The sequence below is a fragment of the Gobio gobio genome (assembly GCF_949357685.1).
Source record: "Gobio gobio genome assembly, chromosome: 9".
Lineage (NCBI taxonomy): Eukaryota > Metazoa > Chordata > Actinopteri > Cypriniformes > Gobionidae > Gobio > Gobio gobio.
Genome location: NC_137115.1, coordinates 42,629,310 through 42,644,449, shown reverse-complemented (window position 1 = coordinate 42,644,449; position 15,140 = coordinate 42,629,310). Strand labels below are relative to the sequence as shown.

General features: G+C 38.5%; 1 protein-coding gene across 1 annotated transcript; it reads right to left on the bottom strand.

The window, feature by feature from the left end:
• Nucleotides 1-7,683: 7,683 nt before the first annotated feature.
• Nucleotides 7,684-12,822, bottom strand: cbln1 (cerebellin 1 precursor). Its single transcript, XM_079825089.1, has 3 exons — nt 12,174-12,822; nt 11,640-11,759; nt 7,684-8,857 (listed from the first exon to the last, which is right to left on the bottom strand). The coding sequence occupies exons 1-3, from the start codon at nt 12,426-12,428 to the stop codon at nt 8,624-8,626; spliced, it is 609 nt and encodes a 202-aa protein (XP_079681215.1). The 5' UTR covers nt 12,429-12,822; the 3' UTR covers nt 7,684-8,623.
• Nucleotides 12,823-15,140: the final 2,318 nt, after the last annotated feature.

Here is a 15,140-nt window from a genome sequence, read left to right as displayed (position 1 = left end):
TATAATGAACTGACGGTAACTAACGCACTGTTGACGCTACCGCAGCCTCTCGAGGAGAAATCGAAACATATGTTCACCGCTCACACAGAGAAACAGTTAACACACTGCCGTAAAAATGTAGAAATGTGGAGTTTATTTATATTTATAACATGATACAGTTGCAATGTCACATTACCAAGAGTGCTGTTTTCCTGAATAACATCACGACTCAAAAGGACACTGATTTCAAATGACAGCTCCATAAACAATTATTAACATTAAGTCACTTACATTTTGATGCAATATTGAGTGTTTTTGTTCTATTTCAGCAGCGAAAATAGTTCCAAAAGATCACAGCAGAACGAGTGTCACAGCAACAGCGTGTTAGTGAATGATTCAGCGTTTTGAATAAATCGATAGAATCAAAGATTCAATGAACTATTCGTAAACGACCGCCTCATTCTTGAATGAATCAGCGTTTGAACAAATCGACTTAATGACTCACTCATTCACCTGCTGCCACCTACTGGTGGTTTAGTTTAATCTTTCCAACATTTCTTATTTGTATATTCAAAAAATATTTAAAACAATCTCATAACATTATTTAATGCAGTTGTAATTTTTCATTGTAAATTATTTCATTTGACTGGTAACAGCCAGTGTCGTCTTCTAATTTAATTTATTGATCCAATTTAAGAATATAAAAGGAAATCTGAATCATAGCCTATATTTAATAAGATTAGGGGAAAATGCCCTTTAAAAAAGGTAAAAATATCACAAATATGCATATGTCAAAGCTGATTGAACACTGGTGAGAATTTTATTTACAACACACAAATTATTTTTTATTTTTTTCCGGACAAGCACATTTTTTACTCGGACAAGTGGATGACAGATTTACTTGTCCGAAGGACAAGCATGTGAACATGCTTAATGTCGAGCCCTGTATGGTAAAACAACCTGCATGTTTTTATTTTTATTTTTTTAGATCATGTAGTCCGTTTCATTTGCGAGCGCCTACGCCTAACCTCAACTAATAAAAAAAAAAACTGCCTTTTCAAAATTTAACTATTTTAATGGCTGCAACAATGTGTAATAGGGAGGATAAAAAAGCATGAGCCAGGCTAGGGCCTAGATCTGAGCTTGTTGTCTGCAAAGCGTTCATTTTTCACAAAAGAGAGTAGCGAACTCATTTAAATTTCAGTAATTGTAATTGCGTTACTTGATTAAAATGAAAGCTACAGTCATGTACTATTGTCAGTGACTGAGTTAGACAGCATCAGTATAGATGTATCCAATAGTAAAAAAATATTTAGTTACCACTAAAAGTAGTGGAATTACAGTAACGTGTTACTTTGTAGCGCATTACTCCCAACACTGACAACAACCAAACATTTTCAATCTTTCACACAAGTGAAATAAAGCAGGGAGAAACAGAAAATCCTGGAATACTTAACTTGACAAATGTCAAGATGTTGAGATTAAACTAAAAGGTGATTTAGCTCAAAAGAGAAAACTTCTAAGGCAAAAAATGTCTCTTAAATTGTATTTTTTCAGATTTATGAGGACGATTTACCACAATACAAGATACATTTCAACAGTCTCTATCTGTTATTGGATGTAAGCCTACTCCTTTGTTTTTTGTTTTTTTTAAACAAGCACGATTATTGGTCTGAAATATTCAAACACCACTTCTCTGGACAAATAACACGGTAGCATCAAATTAGAAGCAAAATACCCTGCACAGCATCAAGTGCTCATAAACCGAGCCACCTGCAGCAGATGTTGATGATGCTGTGTAATTATGAGCGTTGGTGTGACGCGAGCACATAACCCCGATAAGCAGATAAAATGATGTCAACATCTCTGTCACTCGCTCCTAAAGCACAAATCAAATTCAGCAGGCGGTTCATTTAATTTCAGAGGCCGTAATAATTACTCCACTCCTGTTCGAGCATCACAGTTAAAGCAAACATCAGTTAAAGTAAACATTTCTAATATGGTTCCTCATTTGGCAATTAAAATTCAATCTGCAGTATCTCACTGCTTTCCTTTTAAAGCGCTGCTCTCTCTCTCTCACCTCTCTTTTTGCCATAGCATTTAAAGAAATAACTACCACTGAGCTGTCCTCTAATTGCTTGTCACTGGGCATGGTTTTAGGAGCTATATTCTGATATTGGCACGATTTACAAACATTGGGACTGAAGACGTTGTCCTTTGCCAAGAGCCGATGAAGAATAATTTTGTGTCTGACAAGAGAAGGATACAGATTACACTCTACTCCTTTATTCAATTATCACGGCCTTCACCTGTGAGCTATATGAATTCGTTTTTACAAAAGTACAATTATGATACAGGCCACAGTGTGTTAGGTTAGAACCTGATTAAAGCAAAATTAAGGCAATTAATTCAAACAGAATGCATGCTCATTAAGCATAAGCACAGTAAAATATCTGGCGCCGCAGATGGTGACGTGTTATGAGCATTCAGAAGAAAAATTTAAATAAAACATCAGGATTAGAAATAAAAAAATAAAAATTATAAATAAAATAAAAATAATATATATATAGTAATTGTATAAATTCAAATGATACATACTGTGTGTGTGTGTGTGTGTGTGTGTGTGTGTGTGTGTGTGTGTGTGTGTGTGTGTGTGTGTGTGTGTGTGTGTGTGTGTGTGTGTGTGTGTGTGTGTGTGTGTGTGTGTGTGTGTGTGTGTGTGTGTGTTAGCCTACATTGTGGCAACCAAATGTCAAAATTGATTAATAATGGATTAGTAAACATACTAAATTGTTTTGTTTTGTTTTTTTTAATTATTTTTTTTTGTGTAGTTTGTACAGTATAAAACCTATTATGCCTAATGCTGCCTTCACGTGCTATCGGAATTATCGTAAATACGAGTTTCCTAGGTAAAAATTGCACATGAACGCCCTGATGTCGTGTTTACGACTGGGAAGTTCGGAAATAATTTTGATACCCCAATTCCCGAGATGGGCGTGTCATAAGCTTTAAACATGGTGGCGGGGAGAAATAATGCTGTGGCAGGTGTGGTTTTATTGTTTTTTTTTTCCAAAACAGCTAGGTCGTCTTGTCTTGACATTAACGCAGTACATATTTACATGTAAGAGTAATCATATGAAGTGTATTGTATGTTTGGTACAGAGGTGGACAGTAGCGAAGTACATTTACTTGAGTACTGTACTTAAGTACACTTTTTGAGTATCTGTACTTTACTGAAGTATTATTTTTTTAGGGGAACTTTTACTTTAACTTCACTACATTTGAAAGACAAATATCGTACTTTTTACTCCACTACATTTCTATCAAGGTCCTCAAAGTCAAAAGTCGTTTCTGTAGCAGCTTTGCAAGTCAGTGGATGATTTTGTTTCTTCTTTAAAGTTTTTAACTTTTACTTTTTTTTTGCAAAATGTAAATATCTGGGAGAAAGAGAAGCATAGACATATGGATGAATCTGAAAAAGCATGATGAAAGAGTTCAGTTCAGTCTGGGGTTTTTTTGTGCCTCTGAAGGCCTGTTCACACCGGGACGATTTTCGCACGCGTTTATCGCCGACGTTTAACGCCTCGGGACTAAACAATGGGCGCCAATATGAGTGTTCACACCGACGCGCAAAACGCCAGGCGTAAAAGCGTCATTTTTAAAAAAACGCCTCGGGTTCGTTTTTTTATTTTGACGCGGCGTGTAAAAAACTGTCCGACCAATGAGATCGGCGCTTTTGTTCACGTGCCTGGAGCTGCTGAAGTGACAGTAAAACACGACTTGGTGGCGCTCAAGCGCAAAACGGTCTTGCCGAGCACACATTGATACGACGAAGAAGTAGTAAGTAGACAAAGAAGAAGATGAACAGCTAATGCTGCTTGCCAGTTAGCAAAAAGTGTGTGAGTGGTTTTGTCCATATACATAATATGTCTATGGTTTTGGCAAGCACGTAAATACTGTCTCTCTTCTCCTTCTGTGTGACAAGCGAGTGTCAGAGGCTTAAAGTGCCGCAGCACCATCTTTTGTACCGGGAGCGCAACGACTGAATGTGTACGTTCACTCGGCGCAGCGCCAGTGAAAATCGCTTGGGTGTGAACACTCAAGACGCGCCGAAAAACGGCACGAAAAACGCTGGCGATAAGCGCGCACGATATTCGTCCCGGTGTGTACAGGCCTTGAGATGCCAGAGCACGAGAACTGAATAGAGCTTTCTTTTGTGTTTTTTTCTCACTTAAACAGACCAATACACACAAAATGTAAACATTTTCATTTTGGAAAGTATTCACGTAAACAAAGTTGATTATGTCTTAAGTGAACGTAAACAGTTGGGGGAATATCGGATGTGTATCAGTGTGTAGGATTTGTGCATTCTGCCTTAAAGTGACAGCAGCTTTGTAAAAAGCTTTCTAACTTTTAAGTATTTAAATTAGTTCAAGGTAGTCATATGGAGCATCACTAACTGGCTTAAACTACCATGGCATAGCGTGCATTTATACAAAAATGCAACAATAATAAAATAATGCATTGACATAAAAAAGGAAATTTACTTTTGATACTTAAGTACTTTTAAAAGCAAGTACTTCTGTACTTTTACTTAAGTAAAAATAGTTTTTAACAACTTTCACTTGTAACAGAGTAATATTTGACCAGTAATACTTTTACTTTCACTCGAGTAATGGAGTTGTGTACTTTGTCCACCTCTGGTTTGGTACACAGCGAAAATAGCCTGCATTTGACTGAAATTACAGAATCAGCAGAAAGCGGACTATGTGGAATGTTTATATGGTTGTCGGTGCATGGGAGACTACAAATGATGATGCTTTTAATAAGATTTTCCCAATGCATAGGTAAGAATAACCTGGTGTCCACCATGATTCCTGTTCACTCCGACAACAAAGCACTTGAATGCAACAAGCTCGTAATCACGACTTCTAAAGTGGGAATTAGGACATTTCCGATAGCACGTGAAGGCAGCATAAGAGTACCCACAAAGAGAGAGAGAGAGAGAGAGAGAGAGAGAGAGAGAGAGAGAGAGAGAGAGAGAGAGAGAGAGAGAGAGAGAGAGAGAGTCAATAAACAAAATGGCCGTCAAGTAATTTTAAACAGGTTTGAAGGGATTTAACCATGTCACCTAAACATCTTCATCAAACCTAATTTCTTGTTTATTAGCAATAATCGGACTTATTGTGTGTAGAACGTTGCAAATGCCATCGTTGTGCTGCAGTGTAACGTTATTTGAGTACATTTTTCCAGACACCCTTTGCACTTTAACAATGAAATAACTCCACCATCTTTTTCCCTCTTCGTGGAAGTGTAACCACCTCAATCTTCCCCACAATCAATCTTAAACGGGAACTCACTTGCAGGAGAGACACCATATGGCTGTTTTTCGTCGTTATGGGCCGCTCTCTCATCTCCGTAGTGAGCGAAGGCCGAAGTCACCGGTAATCTAGTCAGAGCAGGAGAGATGGATGACGCGCCTCATTCCAGTCAACGAACCAAGCTCGCGCCCGCCAGGCACCTGCCAGCCACGTGCCACAGTAAGGAACATTTGGCGTGGAACTCGCGACCCCACTCCATAACACAGCGCTCACAGGCCGACATAAATCAAGATGATTGGCTATAGCTCTCGTTTGATGACTTTTATGGCTGATTTAACAGCCTAATAAATGTTGGTCAGTAATAAGTTCAGCATATAAAGTAGGCTATCTTATTCAGATAAAGAGCATGTTTATGCACTGACAGTGAGTAGCCTAACTGTCATACCCCTATAAAGCCTTCTGTTTTTCATATTTGATATCTTAAAGGGTTATTTCACCCAAAAAAAATCACCCTTGTGTTGTTCCAAACCCGTAAAACTTTAGTTCATCTTTGGAACACATTTTTAATGAAATCTGAGATCTTTCTGTCTCTCCATAGACAGCTACGCAACTGACACTGTCTTTGATGCTTAGGCAAAGTTCATAAAGAGATCATGAAACTAATCCATATGAATTGAGCGGTTTACTCCAAAATTTTCTGAAGAGACATGATCGCTTTATATGATGAACAGATTGAATTTAGGCTTTTATTTAATTAAAAAATTTTGGTTGAACTATCCCATTAATTTCTAAGGCCTCATTCAGAAGGCCTTAGAAGTAAACATAGCAAGTCGCCTACTACTTAGAAGTAGCAAGTAAAAGGTATTTTAGTATCTAAAAATGTCCACTTTTCAGGTCCTTGTGTCTTTTTGCTGTGACATCTTTAATGATTGAATGAGTATTGAGTAAACGTAATAATTGTTTACATTGTAATTAATATTTGAAGATGAACATTTACAGGACTTAGAACAGCAACTAAGTTCCCCCAACAATTAAAACTACAGATCTGATGAGAAAACTAACCAATTAAATATAGTCTTACTAAGACAAATTATAGTAGAGTGTACTGATATTTACATTACATGCATGTTATGAAAGTAGTCTGTTACAGCCTACTGGCCATATAAATAAAAAAATTGCATAATTTTTCTCAGTTTGGGGTTTCTGAATAAAATGGATGTTTTTCCATATACAAAACATAAAACACACTTTTTTTTTATTATTATTTCCTTTTGCATCGTCTAAAGTTTCAATAAACTCTTCCCACTAAAAATAGTTTTTTTTTCTGACTACTATTATTTTATATGTCAGCCTTTGCGAGGGTTAAGAAGTTGTTTATATAATGCAAAATTCAAACAAATGGAAAAGACAAGACTGATCTTGAATCATAACTTCACAAATCAAATTAAAATTGCACTTAAACATCAACATGCCATCATTTCCACTCAGACTAAGTTAAATGTTTCCTTTTCTAGCTCTCTTTTTCCTTTCACTTCCACATGCCCCTTAGCTCTCGTTCCATAGTTCTTCTCAGACAAATGATAAGTGTGCAGACACTAATGAGTGGTTTTAAATGGGCCTGTACTGTCTGGGCACAGGCCAGCAGGGACACTACGGCTCTTATGGTGCTTTGTTAACATTTCACAGCTCAACACTTGTCTATTCACCCTCTTCATATCCACAGAACGGTGAGCACCGAAGCAGCACGTTTTCTTGAGAAGGCCCTCAAACGCCGCATTATTTCGAATTGTGAAGAGATAGTGGTATAATGTGCTGAGGTGAGCGTCGCCTGTCAGAACATTGAGCTCCTGTTGCTATGTTGGAAGGGTAGAGTGAGGGTTCATCTTTGGTTCCATTTTTGAGTTTGTTATTCTGCATTTCAACCTTTCTGTCCAATTATGAGTATTTTTAGTTTGGTTACAGCTCTTGTGTATGTTACAACTAAAATAAATATGGGATGTTGAAGACTGTCATCAAACGAAGGCAAGAATCACATGGACTAAAAATCTCTTTCATGGTATGAAATACCTCAAGGACAATGCAAAAAAAAAAAAAAAGTAAAGTAAAAATGAAAGAAAAAGAGTAGGAAAGATGTACGCAACATGATTTTTGTGTAAACAGTGGGGTTTGCTTATTATGCAAGCGCTAATTTCCCCCCAGGAGCTCATTAGAGCCTTGAGTGCAGCAGAGAGAAGCCCCAATCACTCGGTAGAGAGAGAAAGAGACAGAAATAGGGAGAGAGAGACCAGCCAAGCATATCTACATCATGAGAGAGCTCAATGAGACACACTGAGAGTGTCATTGTGTCTCTGTGGCACACACACACACACACACCGAGAGCTTTGTCAGATTTCATTTTAGTGAAATGATTAGTGTTTGTTGCTCTCTAAAACCTGTAGGCGACAATCTTAATATTTAAAGGCACAGAATCAGATTAAGATAAATAAAAAGTACCATTTAATTTTTATTGAATCAAAGAAAAGAAAAAAACAATGGTTAATTGATTAAAAGGGAGGATTTTGTCTGCTAAATATTCACATATATCTTACAATCAATGATAATAAAACTTTGTACTTTATAGTATTTCTGATATAGTTTCATCTTAGCCACATTTTTGACCGAAACAAAAACAAGAAGCATTGGTAGTTGGACAGCAGCCTGAAAATCCACACACAATCACTAAGTATTAACACTGAAATACAGAAATACAGAGAGTCGACCAGATTCATTTAGGCATTGAGTATATCATAATCCTATAGAAACTTTTTTTTTATGTATTTATATATGTATATATCCAGTATGCAGTCTTCTTGTGGGGATTCAGAGATCCTTCAGTCATGACAGAGCAAAGACGCCTTCTCAGAGAGACAAGAAAGAGTGAGCTGGAGGAAGCCAGAGAAAGAAGGGGCGACTGGACTGAGAGGAATGACAATGGCATTTTGAAACTCACAGTATGTATACGTATGGAAAGAATATACAAAGATGTGAAGGACAATCCTTAAAGCAGCTGAAGACTTTTGAGGGTGGATTGTGATGGGATGAGTAAGAGGGGGGTGGGAAGGGCTACGATCCTCTGTATGCTTTCTTTCCATATTATTTCAATTATCATAAGGATAATAAAAAAAAAAGTTTTGGCTGTCCAGAGCTGTAGTCAAGCAGCAGAGCAAAGTGAGTGCGACTGAGAGCCTGCCACACTAAATTTTCGCTTCCTATATGTTTTCTTTACATTCTCGCTATCATTCTATCTCTCATCCGCCCCCTTCTATCTCCCGCAAGCCGGCGAGCTAAAGAGCAATAGTCCTTCCGTGGCGTGCCCCTCCTCTACAGGGGAAGACCAGGAAGCCGGAGAAGGTGGAGTACTTCCAGCCGCCCATCAGGTTGCCTCGCTCCAGCTTGAGGTATGCTCGGTCGCCTTTCTCCATTTGAATCAGGACGCCGTTACTGGCCGCTTCACGTGTGACGTCCTGATCCCCGGCGAAGGCGGAGATCACTGGCCAGCCGTTGTGCATCAGGCTCACCTGTAACATGGAAGCATTTTGATTAGCGAGAAGCATCCTATTGCTGCATACTCTTTCTTCTGTCTAGTTTTACTTCATAGGAACTGAAAAGTATATAAAAAATAACAAGAAACTATAATAAAATTATGCTGAGTAAAATTTGTATACAAAACCCCAATTGGACAACAGGAAACTATAACATTATTAGTATCAATCAGAGCCCGTTTTAATCTTCTCACCAACAATAATACATGTAATCCATACACTCTTGTTCCCTTTCATTTGCAAGCCGACTAGCCCCTTGACAGTACAGTTGCCAGCTCCCTATGAAATCATAAAAGTTGATCAAAGCATTTATGGGCCTTTGCCAGAAGAAATAAAAATGGCACATTGCTTTATTTGTGTCTATTTTTCTATGCCAACCATTCTCAGACGGAGCCAGAAGAAGAGCGAAAATGACATTTGATACTGCAATGAGGAATGAGTTTGTGGTTATTGGAAAGGCACCTTTGACCATCAGATACACAAAATCGGAGGCTATCACTATGCAAAAGCACTGTTGCACAATGAGAACGCACTCACACAGAAGAAAACAAAAACACAAAAGGCTCTCCACTAGCATACCCTCAACATGCATTTGTTCACAGGATGACAAGTGAGAACATCATCATGCACTTTATATCCTTTTTGTGTGACTTTGACCTTCCCAAAAACAAACCTCCAGCTTTGAGGCCCTGTAATTCGAATTCCATCCTCAATCTTCAAATACATGTAGAACATACAAATTGTATGATAGATGATAATGTGAACGGATCTCTCAACACGCAATTTAATGCTGCATTTAGCAGAACCGACAGCGTCCTGTCCAAATGACGCTGTGGAGTGATGGAGGACATCCCCCTCGTTCTCTCAGTCCCTCTGCGTGTCGCTTTGCCCGTCTCAGTAATGCATAATGGTTGGACACGAGCGACGACAAAAATGAAAATGCCTCCCCCCTCCTTTGTCATATCTTTTCACAGGGTCATTATTTTAGATCAGGGAGTCATTTTCTTAATTAACGTCTGTCACATCAGCGGGTTTAAAGAGAATTGTGCTTCACGAAATATGGGCAGTATATCTGCAATCAATATTCAAATGCATGGCTGTCTGCTGCTTTGTCTTTTGAAAAGTGTTGCGCCAAGCTTTGCATGAAAAGAACTTTCTCTGACAATTTGCACTGCATTGTGCTAGACTCCTCGGCCTGTATGTTAGTATCCCCAACGCTAACAAAATATAATAAGTGTTAACTAAATCATATTTGCGAGTTTTATAATACAATTAACTTGCAATAAAAACAACGGACTAGAATTTTAAATACAGAATGTGACTATTAGATTTTGACACCTAAACCAGACCGGAATTTAGAAAAGGGGAGGGGGGGAGGGGAGCGTTTCCCCATCAGATACCAAGTGTTGTAAGATATGGACTTTGTCTTTTTAGTATTGAAGTACAGTACTCTGTGACACAATATTAAATCGACTGTGGGAATATGAGCTATGATGTAAGCTGAAAGAAACCGCAATCAAATTTGATAAGAGTTACATTTACACCCAAAGCATGCAGTTCTCCTTCCAAGCAATTCATTGAGATCCATACAGATACTTTGTGTGCTGCTGTATTATTTATGGTTCCGTTGTGTGTGTGTTTATTATATGTTCTGCATGGTAATAGAGAGGCCTGCTTCTCCCTCTCAGATCAACAGAGTGGAATTCATGTTTTCTTTGAAGTGTGAAGTGTATATAAAAGAACAAAGGAAATATTTATTCTATCAGCTAAAGAAAGAATTTCAACACGTATGTTACTCTAGCCAAACATATGTATGAATTTGAGCACAAAGTGGCAATAAGTATGGTCTACTAAACCCAGCATTAAATCACTTATAGAGATTGATAAGTTTAAAAAGTGATAAATATGGTTTCTGTTTGCTCTAGACACATTAACTAGGAATTAACTAGGCATTATTAGGACAATATCTATTGTAAAGCAATATGCTAGGACAAAAAACACTGTTCTGTCCTCAAATGTCTGGCCTTTCACACTTAATGCACAGCTCCAATCTGCTCACGTGATTTTGTGCAAAAACATCTGATAAAAAAAGTATAAATAAATGTATAAGAATCAATAATTCTTGTAATTCCAGTGAGCACTGTAATAGGCCCTCCAACGCAAGACTATATATGCATGTCACGTGTTTTCTCGAGTATTTTTGTCCTAATTAAATAGTTGGATTAGAGAGCTTTGATTTCGATATTTGTTCGTGTGTGTCGTATACACAGCTTAAATTTATTGTCTTCTTCTAATTTAGTCGCCGATCAGAGCGGAATAACGGGATGTAATTGTGAATCCTCTGAGAGACACGATAGTGTAATGATTCTGCGCCTTAATTAACCAAAACAGCATATATCAAATTAATGTGCCATATATATATATATATATATATATATATATATATATATATATATATATATATATATATATATATATATATATATATATATATATATATATATGTGCTTTGAGTGCGCAGACAGGAGGCGAATCTGTCACGCGCGTTCTCTGTCCATGGTCCTGAACACGCGCCAGACTTGATTACGCGCCAAATTTTGGGCTGATTGTTATCTCGTGCTAATTGAGTGAATAAAAGAAAGCATTCCTCCCTAGACAACTGAAAATTGCACATTTTTTTCCAGCACACGCTTTACTGTCCCACGCGCACCAGAACACATCAGAGAAGGGTGAGAATTAAGGTATGATGAGCACTTACCTGGATCGTTTGACGATTATACACTTTCACTACGTGGAAATTAAAACTGTATATCCCTTTGCGCGGGGCGAAGAAATTGCTCCTTTCCTCATCGAAACTTTTACCAACGTTCACAAGTACCTGAAGGATGATGCAGAGATCAGAATGGAAGTCAAACATGCAACAATATCGCTTAAAAAATCGCCCTTTTTAGTCTAAGTTTTGTCTCTTTAAGTTTTACGATGGACACTGGCTGGTCATTCATTATATATACAAGAGCAGATGGAGGATAGTTTCCTGACACGAAAAAGAAGTTCAGGCTATTAGATATAATTGAAAAGCCATTAGCCTGTAATTGACCTTTAACGAAGTGGAAGGAAATGTGACATCTCCCCAGATTACACATAGCCTATCAGTTAAAGGTTTTTTTTTTTTTTTTTGACCTAGTTTTTATTTGTAACCGTGAGACAAAATCCTTCCGAAATTCACAACCGGCTACCGCGTAAAAAGTAACATTAAACAAAAGAAGTGGATATTTCCATAGTGCAAATTTACCTGATCGAAATAGATCACCATTGTTCGATTGCTCATCTCCGACGGCTCGTGGTTCGTGTTCCTCACCACGGAAAAAGCCACTTTGGCGCTTCCAGAACGCACCGATATCCCAAGAGCCGTCCCAGTGGGGTCCGAGGTGGGATTTGAGTCGCACACGACCAAGCATTTCCCCTCCAGTACGATGGGTTCTGTCTCGTTCTGTGCGTATGCGTGGCACACTAACCACACTGCGCCTAGCACCAACGTCAACATCATGCCAACTTCACTCCGCACCTAACAGCAGTCTTCTCGCAAAGACACAGCCCGCTCAAATCCCAAACCAAAATCACTCCAAACCTGTCCTCACTGTAAAACGAAGTCCCTCCAAACAGTTCAAGTCAAGACTACAACAGTTTTTCCCCTCGTTCCCCTCTCAGTCCGTAGTGGAAGAACCGACTGAAAGCGGATCAAGGCCCTTACCGAGCTCGCGCGCAGTAGAATACATAGCGCGTGGGGTCCGTCTGCTCGCGCGCTCAATTATTGATATGTGAGATATTAGAAGTGAAACACAAAGGCTCGTGAGCGCAATCCTCCCGCCCTTCTCCCGCTCCCCTCCGGGCCCCCAATCAGCGCAGGAGACGGTCTTTACTTTTCCAATCCTTTTCCAAGCAAGTGCACGGACCGCCTCCTCTCGTGACAGCGCCGGTGGGGTCCCACCCCTCAAAAGAAGTATCTTACAGGTGGACCCTACTCAGCAGACAGAAGGGGAGGACACCCTGATCCTCGGAAAATGGGGGCGCGCTATTTTGTCATCGTTTTACCGGACACAAGGACGCAATTTGTTCTTCCGTGCCGTGTTAAAATGTGACTCGAGATGAATGGATTGTGAGCGCGCGGAAACACAGCGGAGGTTGTCTTCAGGAACGCCGGGTGGAAGAAGTTCACGAAGTTGTTTTTGCTCACTAACGGACTCCTATTGCTGAGAAAGGGATATTTTACGAGAGCAGAGATGCTTAGCGTCACATTCTTCTGCAGACGGACATGCCAACTTTAAGCAAGGAGGACTATTGTGTTAAAAAGTCATTCTAATAGAAAAAGAATGTAAAAATGCTACAGTAATATAGGCTACGTGTTAATCGGGTAGCTATCAGTTACCTCATGAAATATAGCAGGTAAAATATAGGCCTATTAGATTTACTGGACAATAAATCGTTTTTAAACGTAGTAAAAGTATGCCATATAATTTACTTGCATCAAATTTTTTTTGAAATTCTACAAAAAATTATAGACTATACTCTTACAGTCTAAAACTATTGTTGCTGGTTTGTAAGACGAAGAAAAAATCTAGTAGCCTAAAATGTTTTTACCGTTTAATAGTAAAAAGACGTTGCTGAAAGAATTTTTTTTTTTTTTTGTAAATAGATACCATCGTATTTTATATATTTTTGTAGTTAGTTAGCCTACATACATGAAGGTCTTACATTTTATAGGTTGTTTATTGATTTTCTTTCAGTAACAATCCTGTTTGTAAGTCTGGTGGTGTTTTACTGTATAGGTAGCCTATGTATTTTTAGATGGTTCATGAAAAGGGCCGTTTTTTAAAAAAAGTGTACGACGTGGTCCTAGCAACCACGGATTTTTTTTGTCGAAATTTTAACGGGAAATGTAAAATAGAAACATGTAATAGAACTGGTCTGGTTATTTCAATCTATGCCAAAATCAATAGCACCATTCCAGCTGACTGTACTGACATGATCTGTAGCCTAATATAATCTTACCACATATAATCTTTAGGAAACCTATGGCGCATCGTGAATAGGCTACACGGGGAAAGTCTGCCTAGGATATTGACGCCACGAAACTTAGGAAGCATATGCTATTGCTCAAAACATATAGCTCAGAGTTAGAACATGTTGATGGGATGTGGCGTCTGAGGCCCGCGCGACCCTCATTTTTCTGACAGCACTCATCCTGCGCCAGCGCAGTTCTTACATGACATTTAATAAATGAGATCACTGAGCAGGTTTTAGCAGAAAAAGAGACATGCCGAACTAAACAACAGAGGACGAGCTTGACATTTGAAAGAAACAGCCATAACAAAGCATGAAGGAGAATACGTGAGTTGAGAAGAAGAGTTCATTAAATTGGATGGCATCCTATGAAGGGGAAGGGTTTTTTGATTAGTGACATCGGACCAGAAGCTGGTAAAGTGATGAATAAAAGTGAAATATATATAATTGAGTCGCAGATATCTTGTGTTCAATTATACATTCATTGCACACTTATGACCACTTTGAATTTAATTGCTGATTCAGAAAATGTAACCAAAACTCTGAAAACACTAGTTGAAATAAAATTACAGAGTATTTAATGAAAACAAAGCACACGCACAACACATGGATGGATGGATGGATATAGGCTATTTACATGCTCAAAAGTTAATACACCCTTGCAGAAAATGTGAATTATTTTAACAAAATAAGTGGATCAAGCATTTTGCATGTTCTTTTTACTGTCCTGGATAAGATACTTCCACAAGACAAAAAAATAGCTGAATTTATAAAAATGACCCCGTTCAAAAGTGTATATTCCTAATGTGTCGTTCCCTGGATGATCCACAAACATTTTTTTTTTGTGATGGTTGTTCTTGAGTCCCTTGTTTGTCCTGAGCAGTTAAACTGGCCAACAATTTTCAGAAAAATCCTCCAGATGCTGCAAATTCTTCAGTTTTCCAGCATCTTTTGCAAATTTGAACCCTCTCCAGCAGTGTCTGTATGATTTCCATCTTTTCACACTGAGGACAATTGAGGGACTCAAACACAACTATAAAAAAAAAAGTTGAAACATTCACTGGTGCTCCTGAAGGAAACACGATGCATTAATAGTTCATTTAGGGTGGAGAGAGAATTTTCTTGTGGTGCCCCCCTCAGCACTTGGTGCCCTACGCACAGCGTGTGTTGGGAGCGGCGGCACTGACGAGAACACACA

Bases quoted from the DNA above. Each gene is read 5' to 3' on its own strand.
- cbln1 (XM_079825089.1), bottom strand. From the start codon at position 12,428: ATGATGTTGACGTTGGTGCTAGGCGCAGTGTGGTTAGTGTGCCACGCA. The intron at 11,760-12,173 runs GTAAATTTGCAC...ATCATCCTTCAG, and splicing joins TGGTGATCTATTTCGATCAG to GTACTTGTGAACGTTGGTAA. The intron at 8,858-11,639 runs GTAAGTGCTCAT...TCCATGTTACAG, and splicing joins ATAATCGTCAAACGATCCAG to GTGAGCCTGATGCACAACGG.